Source organism: Bos taurus, chromosome 22 (assembly GCF_002263795.3).
Source record: "Bos taurus isolate L1 Dominette 01449 registration number 42190680 breed Hereford chromosome 22, ARS-UCD2.0, whole genome shotgun sequence".
In the NCBI taxonomy this organism is placed as follows: domain Eukaryota; kingdom Metazoa; phylum Chordata; class Mammalia; order Artiodactyla; family Bovidae; genus Bos; species Bos taurus.
The window spans coordinates 51,029,146-51,045,264 of NC_037349.1; the positions used below are offsets into that span (position 1 = coordinate 51,029,146).

The 16,119-nt window shown below is 44.5% G+C and overlaps 2 protein-coding genes across 8 annotated transcripts in view; one reads left to right on the top strand and one right to left on the bottom strand.

The window, feature by feature from the left end:
* Window positions 1-8,890, bottom strand: part of ARIH2 (ariadne RBR E3 ubiquitin protein ligase 2) — a 39,379-nt gene extending 30,489 nt beyond the window's left edge. For 3 of the 6 annotated variants that reach the window (XM_005222734.4, XM_005222736.4, XM_059879502.1), the window contains exons 1-3: window positions 8,733-8,890; window positions 6,015-6,076; window positions 4,300-4,642 (exon numbers count right to left, since the gene is read on the bottom strand). In XM_005222734.4, coding sequence (XP_005222791.1) covers window positions 4,300-4,548 — 249 coding nt within the window. In that variant the 5' untranslated portion in view covers window positions 4,549-4,642; window positions 6,015-6,076; window positions 8,733-8,890. Of the gene's footprint in view, window positions 1-4,299; window positions 4,643-6,014; window positions 6,077-8,311; window positions 8,401-8,732 lie in introns of those variants that run through there. The other 3 variants (XM_005222735.5, NM_001206242.2, XM_059879503.1) reach the window with 3 other exon arrangements.
* Window positions 8,891-15,915: 7,025 nt separating this feature from the next.
* The window catches only part of SLC25A20 (solute carrier family 25 member 20), a 35,057-nt gene continuing 34,853 nt past the window's right edge, over window positions 15,916-16,119 (top strand). For both annotated transcript variants that reach the window (XM_024982713.2, NM_001077936.2), the window contains 1 exon segment: window positions 15,916-16,117. In XM_024982713.2, coding sequence (XP_024838481.1) covers window positions 16,013-16,117 — 105 coding nt within the window. In that variant the 5' untranslated portion in view covers window positions 15,916-16,012.

Here is a 16,119-nt window from a genome sequence, read left to right on the forward strand (position 1 = left end):
AATTTGCTGAACAGCAAGCACTAGATCTTAAAACAAATTCAAGCAAGAGGGTGGCAGAATAGTTTTCTGGGGAACATTCCCCAGCTCTACTGCAGTTAATACAGCAATTTGTAAGGCAAGAACCATAGTAAAAACACTCCCAATAATCAGTCTATATCTCTAACCCTATTTGAAGAAAACCAGGCTTGAGAAAAGTGAGCAGCACAGTTCAGCACTGAAGTTTAAAAAAATCTAATTCTTTCCTTCAACAGTAAAGACACTTTAGGTGGCATTCATGATCTTCTATTTTATTCCTTTTTACCTACACATCTGAGTCTCCACTCCAGCCCAGAAGGTAACTTCCCGGCCCCATGCCTAACTGACCCGGGAAATTCTGTTACTCCCACTCCTGCCACATCGCATCTTGAGGTTCTCTTATCACCACAAAGCTCACAGAGCTCACAGGCAGCTCTACAGACCAGATTTAGTCCAAAATGGACTCTCTTCTCCTTTCTGAAGCCCGGGCGGGGCTCTGAGCAGCAACATCCCACCTTCCCTGCCCACAGCCCTAATAAACTGCTGAGAGAAGGAGCACAATGCAGGAGGCACCTCCAGCCCATAAGCACTCAAAGCCAGCCTGGGCTCTGTCTGGGGCTGGACCGTGACTGAGCCCCTTCTTGAGTAGCCTGACAGCAAATGCCCCCTGAGATTCAGGGAACAAGTACCAGCAGGATTCACTGAATGATGAAATTCTTCCAAGTTAAAGTGAAAGTGAAGTCGCTCAGTCGTGTCCAACTTTTGCGACCCCGTGGACTGTAGCCCACCAGGCTCCTCCATCCATGGGATTCTCCAGGCAAGAATACTGGAGTGGGTTGCCATTTCCTTCTCCAGGGGATCTTCCCGACCCAGGGATCAAACCCAGGTCTCCCACATTGCAGGCAGACGCTTTAACCTCTGAGTCACCAGGGAAGCCCACATTTTGTAATAAAAAGGGCCTGTTATTACTAGAGAAGGCCTCCCAAATCTATCGCAGCAACAATAATTTTTTGTGTAAGTTTCATACAAAGACCAGGTAACTTTGCTCATTTTTTGAAGACTTGAATATCACTAAAATATTCGTCAGAGATTTCCCCCTCTTACTTCACAATCTACCTCATTGGCAACCATTTCATCTTTCACAACTATTCCATTCGTGTAGGATGATAGCTTGTTCTCTAACAAGGCTTCTGTTTTGCCATTATTTGAACATCAGCAGTTTTCCCTCTACCCCGTAACAGGTAAGCATTTTCTCCTTTGTCTATTCTCAGCCCTGAATTTGATTTTTCTGGGCACTTTCTTTTCTCAATTAATGATCTTACTCAAGAACTGGTCGCAGAATACATATAGGAAGTTACCCTCTGATAGCAAGGGCCCTCACTAAACCAAAAGCCCAGTGTCCCAGACAGCTGGGAATTTTCTGCCTAAGAGACTGGAAATCCCAAAAGGTAACAGAAGGTTTAACTATAGTTAGTCTACGGCTCATCCACAGGCGACTGCCAGAACACAACAGAATGAAAAACACAGATCAGTGGCTAACTGATGCCACTTCTCCAACTCAGCTTTTGCTCATGGACAGCTAGCTGTTCACGAGGCTCTAACGTGAAACTACACACACATCACATTTCCTATTAGCCAAATAACACCTAAACTGTGTTAAAGAAATATCTCAATAAGTCACGAGTGTGCAAACAGTACGTGATCGGTGAGGGAAATCAGCAGTGACCTGGGTGACGATTACTGAGCTCCTTTCTCACAGACACATGCAACAGGAGTGCGAGTAGCTAAAGCGCCCGTGAACACCATTCTCTAAACTCAACGCTTCAATGACTTCCTCTTACCTCAAAAAATTTCAAATGCAAAAGTAAAACCAATGCTAGGTTTTAGCCAGCCTGAAAGAGGAAGACTGTGTGATTCCTTCTTCCTGTACTCTTGAGCAAGCCGTTTCTGCCTGTCCTCCTTGGTCAAATTCCTGCACCTCTTACAACACCATGGAGCCCCCTTACACGCAGCCAAGCCACCAGAAGAGCCAGGACCTCGGCTGCCCAGGCCCAGAATGGAAATGGTGTTAACACACTCCTCAGTGAGGGAGGGGGAAAAAAAATCCAGCTTCCTTTTCTACCATCATTCAGAATTTCATGGATTATTTTCCTCTCTGCATTATTTTCCCTTTAACCCTTTCCTGGGGTTTCAACTTTCTTCCTTCTCTCTTTGTTCCTTCATCTCTGTTCCCGGTTCTTTTTGTCCTATTTTTCCTGATCTTGCAGGCGAGAATAATGCCCTTTTACAACAGTAGAGGATGGGCAGCACGGACTAGGGAATCGAGCTCATACCAATAAAATCAGCGACATCATCAGCAGTTGACAAAATCCACAGTGCCCCCAAAGTATTCAATGCCTGCTATGGATGAACACTGTGATAGGAATGACGGGGGAGACGAGATAAAAAAGTAGTTTCTGCCCTGTCAAGTGACAAGCAGTGAAGAGAACATCCCCAAATACGTGAAAACGTAAGAACAACATCAAGCAGTTAGAAGATTGCACTGTATGAGTTAACAGACTTGGGTTGTAACATTTGGGCCCTGGGTCCACAACAGGAGCCAACCACTGTGTTCTAGAAGGTTGCAAGGAGGCTCGCTCAGGGAGGGCACAAGGTAGGCCTGAAAGAGCCGTGAGGGTCCGAACAATTAAGGAGAGGGCCTCCCCAGGCCCACAATAAGACAGCCTAATAAAAAGGAAAGGAGTAAAATGGTGTATTTTATGGGTTTTACTACAATTAAAAAAAAAGGGAGGAAAAGGCCTGTGCCCCTCAGCTGTCTCCAGCAGAGAAAGAAAGCTGGCACGGGGGCTTAACAAACTGAGAGTTCCTATGCATAGGTGGAAACATCCTGATGAACTTTGCCAACTGATACTGTCCAGAACCACATACCCGACAATTCCTTCTCTAATTTTAAATACCAACACCATGTAAAATATGGTTGAAGAAAAAGAAACTAGTTGACCAGAGAGGAGAGGTGGGAATAATGACGAAGGAAGAGATCTGAGATCTCTTTTCTCCCAGGGAAATGCCCCAGCAACTCTGCTATTGTTATGAGCAGAAATCCCTAACCCAGAAGTTCCAATGTGTCTTCATTCTTCGAGTTTTCTGCTGAGCGCGAGAGAGGAAACCTGCCCATTTCTAGAAGTGAGTTGCACAAAATCTTTAGCTTTCAGCTTCTAGCTAGCTGCTAATAAAGCCCTAAGTATCCAAATCCAAGGTATTAGTTAACATCTGCTGATCACCTGGAAAAAAAAAAATTCCTGGACTAGTAGGATAAAGCAACGTTTACAGTACGGCACACCTTCGTTATTTCCATTTCAATACCAAAATGAACATTATTTGGTTGACATCATGCCCATGTGCTCTTGATCTTCAGTTTTAGCGAACAACAAAATCCATGCAACAGCTCCTGAAAGGAAGGTCAGTGAAAACAGTAAAGTAGGAGAAATGTTCCCACTTTCACATGATGGTCCACGTGAAAAGACAAACGTGCTGGGACACTGTCTAAACGACTATCATAATCCACAGTCAGAGGTGTCCCATGTGTTTTACTCTGTACTAGTTCGATATTATGTAATACAACATGTCCATTGTGAGGATAATACCTGGCCTAAGGTGCCAGACATTGAAAACCATGCTAGTTGAAGTGTTAAAAATCATCATCAATTCTGTTACTTACAATTTCAATTTCACACCCCCTCAAATCAATGAAATACAAGCTATGAAAACTTACTTTATTCTTAGTTACTGCTAAAATTCCTTTCAACATCAGACATTAGTCACCAGTATATGAAACAAACGAACTCATTAGCCTAGAAGCACCGATTCTTCACAGCAAACAGGGAGATCTAGGAGCTTCTCTTAAGAGACTTATCAATCGCCCACACACTGTTGGGTGATTCTGATGTTTATCCTATTTTATGAGGATAAAATCTCATAAAATTTCATAAGACTTTCTGAAACAAGTGTTAATCTACACAGCTCTGCTTCTGTGTATTTCTGGTCTATCTCCCCTGAATCCACTCCACCCCGCCTTTCTAATTCCTAGTAGTCTGAGAAGCTGAGGTCCTCTGATATGCATCTTAGGCAACGCAAATACATCAGATGTGTCCAGAGGATGCAACACATAATTCAGTTAGGTTTCAAGCTACAGGCCATTTAACCAGGCCGGAGGAGACTTTAGCAACAGCTCATATTTAGATTTAATTTCAGGGATTACACTTGGGAGTTGACAACACTGCTCACCTTTAGGACAGAAGCTAAGCTGGTCATGTGCTCATTGAGGGCACCCTCGGACTCCTTGTAGGTCAAGCACGTGAACTGGTACTCCTCAGGGTCGAAGGAGTCGGCCCCCTGCTGCTCCACATCGCTGGCCACTCCCACGTAATAGTCCTCTATGTCCCCAGGGTCCTCGTCCTCTTCCTCCTCCTCACAATTTGGGTCATAGTCCTCTTCGTTGCTGTCAGACCCCTGGCTATTCATGTCCACAGACATCTTAACATCCAGTCAAGTTGCAGATCAGGAAAGCAGTTTTTTTCCCTCCCCCCAAACTTCACCACTTTCTCAAACTCATTAGTGTTTTTGTCTTCTAAGGGAGGAAAAGAAAAAAATATGTGTTAGTTACTTTCACTGTGAAAAGCTGTAACAGAAATCATTCAAGAACCAAAATGGCACAGCACTGGTCCTACCCTACTATGGCCTATTCCAACTCTCCTCTCATCCAGGAAACCTCACCATCATCTCCCTGCCCAGGCTTTTCAAAGGGAAACCCTTTCCTGGAGGGGCAGAAGCAGTTAACAATGGTAACTTCACATGAAGGGTCTGGCATGAAAGAGTAAGGCTGTCTGTTCCATGTCAAGGAGTCAAATTCCCACAGAGTTGTCCTTCCTGCCAGGGTCCTTAGAGAGAAGCACATTCCCACAGCTGATTGCCCAGAGTGGAAGTATCCTAAAGGCTAAAGAGCCAATGTTTAAATTTTCTCAGCCAATCGTGCCCTACTGAGTGGTGACACAGACAGAACATAAATAGGGACACAGTTCCATCCCACTACAATTTCTGGGGAAATAATACCAGTGTTTTACAGACATTGCTCTCAGATATATGGGGAAAAAAGTGCATAGTAAAGAAAAAATAAAAACCACACAGCTCTTCAACATCAACATCCTCCTCTTGTGTGCAAAGGTAACTGATTTTTCCACTTTAAAGGGTTCTACTAATCCTCTAAAAGAGGTACTGAGAGGCAAAGAAACTGACCCAATAGTGAAGGAAAACTACAGATATACTACTTTGGCAGGATCGAGCCTAGGAAAAAAGAGAATCTACTACAGTAAAGAAACAAGATCAAATGGCAACAGCTACAGAAAAATCCTCATAGATCAAAATGTGACTCAATTACATATAAATGAAAAGAGAATACTAGTTGAAAAAGTAAAACAGTCACATATTTTAACTCTTAGAGACGATTTTGGCAAATACCCATTAACTTCTCTACACAAGAACTATTTCAAGTGACTGTTTCCAAGGAACAGTATCAAACAGTGATTTAAATCTAAAACTAAGAGGACCTTAAAATGCAAGAGCATGTGGACTGAATGGAATGAGATAATTTATATAACCAAATCTGGATTAAATACCAAAGTAAATTTAAAACCTATTTGAAGTAGATAATCTCTCCAAAAAATTAATAATAAGATTAAAATGAATGTCTACTGAATATGTAACCAGTCTAAAGGACTACAGAGTCACATTTTAATGATATTATAGAAAGATCAGTGAATCTACCTCTGATATTTTACCTATAAATGCTTAAATTTAAAAAAAAGTCACACTAATGAGAGAGCAATAATATATTTTCAGTTTGACTTTTAACAAACTGTGTTATATGCTAGAACCACCTAATCACAACTGAACTTAACTATTTTTCCTTTAGGAGAAAGAATTAATCTTTAAATTAAAAATACCTGTAATTCTTGAAGATCTTGCAGGAAGATGTCACCTAAATAGTCATTCATATAATTTCCATCTAAAATGAAAAAAGATAAATTTACATACTGTAAAATTGGTAGCCTGCGTTCACAAATTTTAAAAATAAAGACATTTAAAAGAACAAGCAGCAAAGGACCAGAAATTATTTTCTTGTAAGTCCCACAGAAATCCACTTCATAATTATATATTGACAAGAGTTACATGGCCTTCTAAAAAAAGAAAGTATTTAAAATAAACAGCTAATAATAATCTAACCTCGGGTAACCAGTTCCTTCTCATTCGTTCCCTCTGTTTGAAAGTCCACTACTTCACTTTTTTTTTCTTTAATTTTTATTGGATTATAGTTGATTTACAGTGCTGTGTACTACCTCACTTGTATTTTTCAGATTTTCTAAGTTAACTACTATAATTTCAATCTTAAATGATAGAGATTGACAAAGCAAATTTTAACTGACTTGAACTGGGCTTTTATCATAAAGTCATCTCCAGAATACTGTCAATATTTCAGCTCTCACTTTATTTATGAAAAATTATTTTCAAATTTAAAAAGTCCACAAGAGAAAATAAAACAAAAATTAAAAAAAAACAAAAACAAAAAACGGGGGGGAGGGTGCAATTTCCTAGTGGTCTAGTGGTTAGGGCTTAAAAAAAAGGAAAAAAAAATGTTCCTAGTACAATACCCAATATTAACACCCATTTGTACCTCTCTTCTGACATGCTCAAGGCCTACTTGACTTTCTCAGAGCTACAGATCCCTCTATCAAAGACTAAATAAGTACTACTCACTTACTTAATCCGAAATTTTAGGTCCATGTTTTTATCCTTTTAAATTTTTTGGAAAACCAGCGATAACTTTCAAAGAAATACTTCTAACACAGACAGGCAAATATAAACTAAATGAAAACCAAAGTCCAAACAATGATTGTGGAAGACGATTTGCAAAATAGTAGAGGAACAACAGATTTTTTAAGTCTGTTTTCTTCTATCTGCATTTTTACGTAAGATACTGCTTATTAGGCATATAAGCATAAATAGCATTACAAATACTGCTCCCATCTATAAAATAATCACTACCAAGGACAGCTTTCATTTAATGAGAGCCAATTTCAGGTCAGACTCATTCTCATTAAATGTTTATAACCCTACAAAGTGGCGATTGTCCTCTTCCTACACATGAGGAAACTAGAGTTCAAAAAGATTAAGCAACTTGCCCAGGACCACAGTGCTGACAACCAGTAGAATCCAGCATCATACTTTTCACCAGATCTATGATCTATGAGGACTCACAATACCCCATGCACCCTCCCACAGAGCCGAATACTATCCAAAGCTACCTACAACCACAACAAAAAAAGCAGTTTTCACTTTCTCTGGATTTCTTGCCAGGACTGGGGCTTCTCACCAGCTAAATATTCAAGTAGCAGGGGAAAACTTCAGGCTCCCTTCCAAAAAGGGGAACACCATTTCATACTTACTGGGTGCTCTAGGTCCAGATTTAAATACAATCTTAATTACTAATCTTTTCAAAGTTAAATATCCCTATTCTGTTTGAAAGAGTGCTGACACTGTTTCAAGGGGCCAGTATGTTATTGCTTCATTAACACAACAGATGATAGATAACGCTTTGATTTCCTTCGGATGTTAAACATTAGCCTTACGTCTCAAACAGGCAAGGAGTAACAGAAATTACTGCGCTCCCCCACCCCGCATCAAAGTCACGTGTTCATAAAAAGCTGCCAACCATCCTGGGCTAAGGAATTCAAACTGAAGAATTCTCAGTATAAGGCTGACAAGAACAAGACAACAGACTTTTTGATATCAATGTTTACTCCAGATATATTTAGCACTTAAGTGTCATTTACTAAATCCACATTTCCGAAGAAAACTCGTTGGTACAAAAATACGAACCCTGTCTAATGGGGTAGCCACTAACCACTTGTGGTCATTTACATTTAACTCAAAGATTAAATAAAACCTGACACTTGGATTTTCAGTCGCACTAGCCATAAGTCAATGGCCACGTGTAGCAGCTAGTGGCTATCCTACTGAACAGCAAAGGTACAGAATAGGACCAGTGTGGCAGAAAGTTCTATGGGACAGAGTAACAATCAGCACTGAGGTGAAGTCATCCGAGAACCCGATCGCCTCTCCGGCGGCTACCACAAGCGGCGTCCGGTGAGGCGGCGACGCAGCTCCAGGGCCGCCTGTCCCAATCCCAGGCGCCGGAATATATCCGCGAGGACACGGAGTCCACGCGCAGGGGGCCCCTCACCGGCAGGCGTTAACAAACCGCGCGGGGAGGGGGGCACTGCGAGAGCTCCCGATGATGACCCGAGTGGGGAGCCCCCGGAGGCGCCGCGTTTCCCCGGCACGCCCGGCGGGGAGGGCCTAGATGCGCCCGGCACCAGTCGGTCAGAGGCGCTGGCCTGCGACCTCTCGGCGAACTGCAGGCGGCGGGAGGCGGAAAGACCGAGAGACATCAGGCGCCGGTGCGCCCTGGCCTCGGCCACCGGCAGCTCATCAGCGGGATGGCGGAGAGCCCTGAGACCCAGTACGAGATGCCGGGGGCGCCGGGACCTCGCAGGCAGCGACGAAGGCGGAGCCCCGGCAGGGCTAGGGAGGCGCGCGGAGAGCCCACCCCCTCCCCCGGCCCGCCGGGGTAAACAAGGCCGCGACTCGCGCCGCGCACTTACCAGGAGCCGCAGCCCCGCAGCCGCTGAGCCCGGGCGGGCCAGACCGGGTCGGGCCAGGCCAGAAGAACCGGACCCAGGCGCGGCGGCGGCGGAGGCGGCGGGCCAACGCTGGTCAAGGCCCGCGCTGCTTCCTCCGGCGGAGCCGTCGCCGCAGCTCCGGAAGTGCTCGGAGCGGTTGCGTCACTTCCCGCCCGGGGTCGCCCCGCGGTCGCCGGGGTCGCGACAGGCGCTGGGTAATAACGCCTCTCTGCGGACACTTCACTCTAGCCCAGCGCAGCGACCGCAGTACGCCCGCAGCAAGGCTGGCGCCGACGGCTAGCAAAGGAGAGGCTTCTTGGAAAGCTGTCACTGCATCGCCGCGGGCTTTCGCCTACCAGCGCCCCCGGCCTGGATCCTTTCAACCAGGGCTTTTGTTGTTTTTTTGACGGACTCTCCTCACTTCACTGTACTCGGTGTCCGGCGCGGAGAAGACCTCCAGTCGTTCGTGGAGTGGATAAAGGACTGATATTTCATGGCCGCTGTTTGATCGAATGAGAGCTGGGTCTTCGTGTCAGCAAGCCGGGCCGGGAATTTCTACCTAGGCCGATTCGTAGAACCACGCCAGGCTTCCGCTTCCCTCTCCGTGGCCTAGTTCGCTGCCTAATTTCTTTGGCTTCCCAATCACCCGAGATTGAATCTTAACTACCTTGCTGCACAGTGTATTCACACAGTAGAGGAAGTGCCATTATGCCTTTCAGTACCTTCTGGGGCCTTTGTCGAGTGTTATGGATAGACAGACATGAAGCCTCACTTAAGTTGCTGCTGCACAACGTGGAAACGCCGGAGTGAAGCAAGTGATGTTAGGGAGCTTCCTCGCTGTGCAAGTCCATAGATAACCCAAACCATTTCCACCCATGCATGAGTCGTGTATGTGCTAATATTCAGGATATTGATGTGTAATGGACTCTCTTCAGTTCTTGCATATATTTGTATACATGATTTTCAGCTTCCTGTTTAATTAGGAGCATGTACCCAAATGGCAACCCACTCCAGTGTTCTTGCCTGGAGAATCCCAGGGACGGGGGAGCCTGGTGGGCTGCCGTCTGTGGGGTCACACAGAGTCGGACACGACTGAAGTGACTTAGCAGCAACCCAAATCAGGTGCATTCAAATACTAGAAAACCATTCCCACACACACACCTTAATTTGGAGTGAAAACTAACAATAATGAGTGAGTGACATGTTTTATATATTAAAAACGTAAAACTTTGTCTATAAGGTGCTCAGTCGTGTGCCACTCTTTGCGACCCCATGGACAAGAATATTCTCCAGGCAAGAACATTGGGATGAATCTTCCCAAGCCAGAGATCTAACCCAGGTCACCTGCATTGCAGGCACACTCTTTACCGTCGTCTGAGCCGCAAGGGAAGCCTGTAGTTCGATGTACTTATTTGTTATAACAAAACATAGCCCTTTATATCATGACACTAGTGAAGGAACCAAACTATATTTTCGGCTAATGAAATCTTTTTAATTAGGTGCATTCGTTCTGGGTTCCTGGTAATAAATCCTCCCCAATACATAAAAGGGAACAATCAGTTTTTCTGTATAATTATTGCATTTGCAAAATAGTGAATGAGGACATTCACATATCAAGCATACAAATGTACAATATATTGGAATCCCAGGTACTATCCTTATTTGTTCCGTCTTTCGCCTGCTGAAGGTGAGTTTCTTTTCTTTTTTTAAAATATTTATTTGGCTGCCCTGGGTCTTAGTTGTAGCACACAGGATCTGTAGTTGCAGCATGTAGGATATACTTCCCTGACCAGGAATTGAACCTGGGCCCCCTGGATTGGGAGAACAGAGTCTTAGCCACTGGACTACCAAGAAAGTCCCAAGGTGAGTTTCTTAGGGTCACATATCCATCCTTGTTTTCAACATTACTCTGTTAAATAGATGTTTATTAAGCTGTTGCTAATACCATTTTTTTTTTTTAGTTTATTTTTATTTTGGGCTGTGCTTGGGTGTCTGGGATATACTCTTCAAAAAATTTTTCTTTTTTTAAATTTTTGGTGGCACTGGGCCTTCATTGCTGTGCTTGGGCTTTCTCTAGTTGAAGGGAGCAGGAACTACTCTCATTTTGGTGCTCGGGTTTCTCTTTGCGGTGGCTTCTCTTGTGGAGCAAAAGTCTAGGTGCATGGGCTTCAGTAGTTACAGCTTACAGGCTTAGTTGCTCGCAGCATGTGGAACCTTCCCGGACCAGGATGGAATCTGTGTCCCCTACATTGGCAAGCTGATTCTTAGCCACTCTACCAGCAGGGAAGTCCTGTAATATACTCTTAAGTGATAAAAATAGGATATGAAATGATATGTGTAGTATTCTGTCTTCAAAATAAATTTGCATATAAGATATGTAAACAAAATACAATGTCTCCCAGTTTCTGTGTCACAGAATCATTCCCTATAGTGGGAATGATTGGTCTTAGCTCCTTGAACTCTGGGGCCTCATCTAGAAGACTCATATTTCTTCACCAATATCATACAACTTTTCTTTTGTATAAATCTTAGATTCAGGTTGACATGTTTTCATTTTTGAAAATCCACTGGAGAGCACTGAATTTCTAAGAATAACTTAAAGGGAAGCACTGATAGCCTCATTATTGAGTCTTTGCATCCAAGGAATATTACTGTTTCTTTATACTTCTTTTGTTTGCCTTTTGTGTATATGAATTTATATAGCTTTATTCACATGGATCTTTGGTTTAGTCCTGCATACATTATGGGTTTTGATGTTATTCTGAATAGGATTGATTCTTCCTGTTTGTGATCTGTTATTTTTAACATTGTCAACAAAGGTCTGTTTAGTCAAGGCTATGGTTTTTCCAGTGGTCATGTATGGATGTGAGAGTTGGACTATAAAGAAAGCTGAGTGCCAAAGAATTGATGCTTTTGAACTGTGGTGTTGGAGAAGACTCTTGAGAGTCCCTTGGACTGCAAGGAGATCCAACCAGTCCATCCTAAAAGATATCAGTCCTGGGTGTTCATTGGTAGGACTGATGTTAAAGCTGAAACTCAAATACTTTGGCCACCTGATGCGAAGAGCTGACTCATTTGAAAATACCCTGATGCTGGAAAAGATTGAGGGCAGGAGGAGAAGGGGATGACAGAGGATGAGATGGTTGGATGGCATCACAGACTCAATGGACATGGGTTTGGGTGGACTCTGGGAGTTGGTGATGGACAGGGAAGCCTGGCGTGCTGCAGTTCATGGGGTTGCAAAGAGTCAGACACGACTGAGTGACTGAACTGAACTGATCAAAAAGTGATTGCTTTCTGATACTGTTCTTGTATCTGTCTCCTTACTTAAATTTGCTCAGTTTTCAACTGATTCTCTTGAATTTTCAAAGTAAACATTTGGATCACTTGAAAATAGGAATATTTTGGACTCTTTTTTTTTTTTTGGTTTGACCAGAGATCAGACCCACACACACTGTGGTGGAAAAACCGAGTCTTAACCACTAGACTGCCAGGGAAGTTCCAAGGACTGCTTTTTAATATTTAAATTTTTTATTACTTTCCTTCCTTTTCCTTTCTCCCTCTGCCTACCCCCCCCCACCCCCCTGCAACCCACACTCTTCTTTCTTTCTTCCTTATGGGCTTTCCTGGTGGCTCAGCTGATAAAGAAAATGCCTGCAATGCGGGAGACCTGGGTTTGATCCCTGGGTTGCGCAGATCCCCTGGAGAAGGGAAAGGCTACTCACTCCAGTATTCTGGGCTGAAGAATTCCCTGAACTGTATAGTCCAGGGGGGTCACAAAGAGTCAGACACAACTGAGCAACTTTCACTTTCTTTCACTTCTTCCTTAGTTTGCTATTTCTTTTCCCTCCCTCCCTCCCTATTGATATTTTTGCATTAGCTACTAAGTCCAGTAAAACGTTAAGCAGTAATCATGATTAAAAAAATCTCTATTTGTTCTCCTATCATTAATAGGATAGCTTCTAATAGTTCACCATTAAATAGTTTTGCTGAGAAAAAATATGGTAGTTACTAGTTTGCTTTAAAAAAAAAAGTAGTTACTCTTTATCTATTACAAGGGAGTTTGCTTCAAATCTTAAATTTACAGTTTTATGTTCTTTTCCTTTTGGTTTTATCTTGTTTTTGGTAAGGAATGATGTTGAATACTACTCTTGCAGGTTGGACTCTTTGGAAGCAAGTACTGAGATGGAGCTTGGGGAACAAGATACTTCTTAGGGACCAGCGTATGTAAAGGGAGGGGGCAGGAAGCAGAATTAGGCAGAGGCCGCAGATAAACTGTGATGCAGGCCCAATGAAGCCAACCCAGCAGAGAGCACTGGAGTGTGAATACTACCTGTCAGAGTATCTGATACTATGCCAGAGTGGTCAGGCATTAAATCTCTCCCTTGCTCAGTCACAGGGTGTGGACAGTCTTGGGAAGGGTATGACCTAAGGGAAGGTCCCCCTCATTCATGTTTGATTCCCAAAGTCTAGGAAGAAGGCTTCTCAAGAGAGGGCCAAGTGATCTCAGATGGCCTCGGCCTGCAGCAGCTTGACGTTGGGCCTTGTTCCCTGGCCAGACATTGAGGCTGGGGAGGGGCAGTGAGAGCACCAAATCCTAGCTGCCAGACCAGTGGTCAGTGACAAGGCCCTGGCTCTTCGCTTTGCAGAAAAAGAACTGCTGTAAAGACGGAAAGTAGTGAGAGAAGTCAAGTGTTTATTAGGAGGAAAAAAAAGAGTACGTATGGATAGACACATGGGTGGACTCAGAGTCCCAGAGTCATGCCCTCGTGGTGGTATGATCACTTATATAGAGCGTTTGTTTCTGGGTTTCCTTTGTCCAACCATTTTGATTTCCCTGGCTCAGAGTCCATAATTGGTGTACCTTAGGATCCTCTTATATGTGCACACACGTCTCAGCTAAGGCAGATTCTACATTAGAGGTGTAGAGGTAGTTAGCATCACCTAGCATCACTCCCCCTTTTGACCTCCAAGGAGCCTTTCTGTGCATGTGTAGTCAGGGAGGTCACCTTACTTCAAAAATGAGAAATAAGTGGCCTCTCCTCTGGAGGCAGAGCCCAGCCTCCTCCCTCAATTGTCCTCCTATTTTCATTTTGCAGTATCTACCCTGGGTGGGGCCCTCTTGCCTCACAAAGATAGCTTCACATTCCTTGTGAAGCTTGTGGTTCAGTTCAGTTCAGTTGCACAGTCGTGACGCTCAGACTCTTTGCAACCCCATGGACGCCAGGCTTCCCTGGCCATCACCAACTCCCGGAGCTTGCTCAAACCCATGTCCATCAAGTCAGTGATGCCACCCGACATGAAGCTTGTGGAACTGATAGCAAACCTGGAGGTGCATATGCATGTGTACATTTTTCTGGGGAGAGAGTGCCAGGAATTCTCTCCCTCCCAGATGGCTAAGAACCACTGGTCGGACAATGTCTAGCATATGGGCAACTTGGTATCGATCTCCTGCATCAGTATGTTACCTGGAGTGGGGAGAGGAAAGATACCTTGTGCTGAAGGGGACAGGATATGTAAAGGCCTGGCTACTGGGGGGTGGAGGGTGAGGTCAGTTAAATAACAGGGCTGGCTGTGTGGTAAACCAGTAGAAGCTAAGTTGGCTCAGAGAGGAAGATACAGTCTAGGGGAAAACACGGTTGAAGCAGTAAGCTAGCATGAAATATGAAAAACCTTGTCTGCCCTGAACCACTTCTATTCTGATGCAGTGAGGAGCTGAGGAGGTTTTTTGGCCAGGGAATGACAGTCAGGTTAAATTTCAGGTAAGTTTTCTAGCAGTGTGTAAAGGCTTATCAGATGAGGAAACAGGAAGACCATTTGTTTGGGGGATCATCAGTTACCCTATGAAGATTTAATAGAACTTGGTGGGCTTAAGTGGAGTCCATGTTCAGGTCTGTCAAGGTTTACCAAGAGGGTCTACCAGGAAAGTTTATCAGGAGGGCTGTACAAACAGCCCCTCTTCCTGAAGCTGCTCTGATGCAGATTGACTCTAAGTTAGCTCCTCTTCTGCAGCCGGAGTGTTAGAAGTCACAAGTGAAATAAACATGGTCCCATTACCAAACCCTGAATCTTGGACATTCCAATAAGGCCAATCCAGTGATGAACACCCTGTTCAATTAATGCCTTCACTGCCTCTTGCCTGGACCACTGTAATTTTCTCTTAACTGTTCTCCTTGCTTCCATTCTCTCCTAACACAAATTCATCCATCCCAAATAGATTTTCTAAAACCAATCTGATCATATCATTGCTGTGCTTAAAATTGTTCCATGGTTCCCATCCTCATCTAGAAAAAGCCTATAGCATGGGGTAAACAGACTTTTGAGCCTTGCCTTCTACTCCCTTTACAGGTCTTCTGCCCCAGTCAGGCCCCATCACTTCCGATCCCAATTTTGTTCCTGTCACTAATCTTTCCACCCGTACATGGTCCATCCTCCCCATTGTAGTCTTCCTCCTAGCTTGGGAGTGCCTGCAGAGGAGGATTGCTATCAGGTTAGCTGGGCAGTGAGGTTCCTGCTACAGAGTAGGGGTATGCTTATTGTTTACAAATTATTAATTTGACAAATTTCAAACATACAGAAATGACAAGTTATATAGTGGATACCTGAATACCATGCACCGAGAGTGAATAAGTCAAAAACATAAACATCACCTTTATGGCAACCCACTCCAGTACCCTTGCTTGGAAAATCCCATGGACAGAGGAGCGTGGTAGGCTACAGTCCATGGGGTCGCAAGGAGTTGGACACGACTGAGCGGCTTCACTTAACTCCTAATTGTTATAGTTATTAACAATTCCTTTAGGTTCTTCTTTCAGAATATATTCAGAATCCAAACACATCTCATCACCTCCTCTGCTGTTCTCTGATCCAATCCAATCCAGCATCTCTGACTATGACCTTTAGCCTCCTCAAGTCTCCGTGCTTCTTAAGTCTATTCTCAAAAGAGTTGGACACGACTGAGCGACTGAACTGAACTGAAGTCCACCCCCACCAACCGCCACTCCAAAATACCGCCCAGAAGGCGTAGGGGCCAGCCCTTCTCCCGCAAGCCACGCCCATCGAGGAGGAGCTATGGCCGGAAGCAGCGCCGCCGGCGGAAGCAGGGGCCGGGCAGGCGGTCTAGGCCCTCCTCCCGACCTGCCCCGGGCTCATGCCCCGCCCACCCAAAAGTGGGTGAAAGGTCGGCGGCGCCGGCGCCGCTGCTGGAGCAGTGGAGCGGAGCCGGCCGGGAAACCACAGGCACTGTGACGGACTGACTGACCATGGCAGACGAGGTGAAGCCCATTAGCCCGCTCAAGAACCTGCTGGCCGGCGGCTTTGGAGGCATGTGCCTGGTGTTCGTGGGACACCCGCTGGACACTGTCAAGGT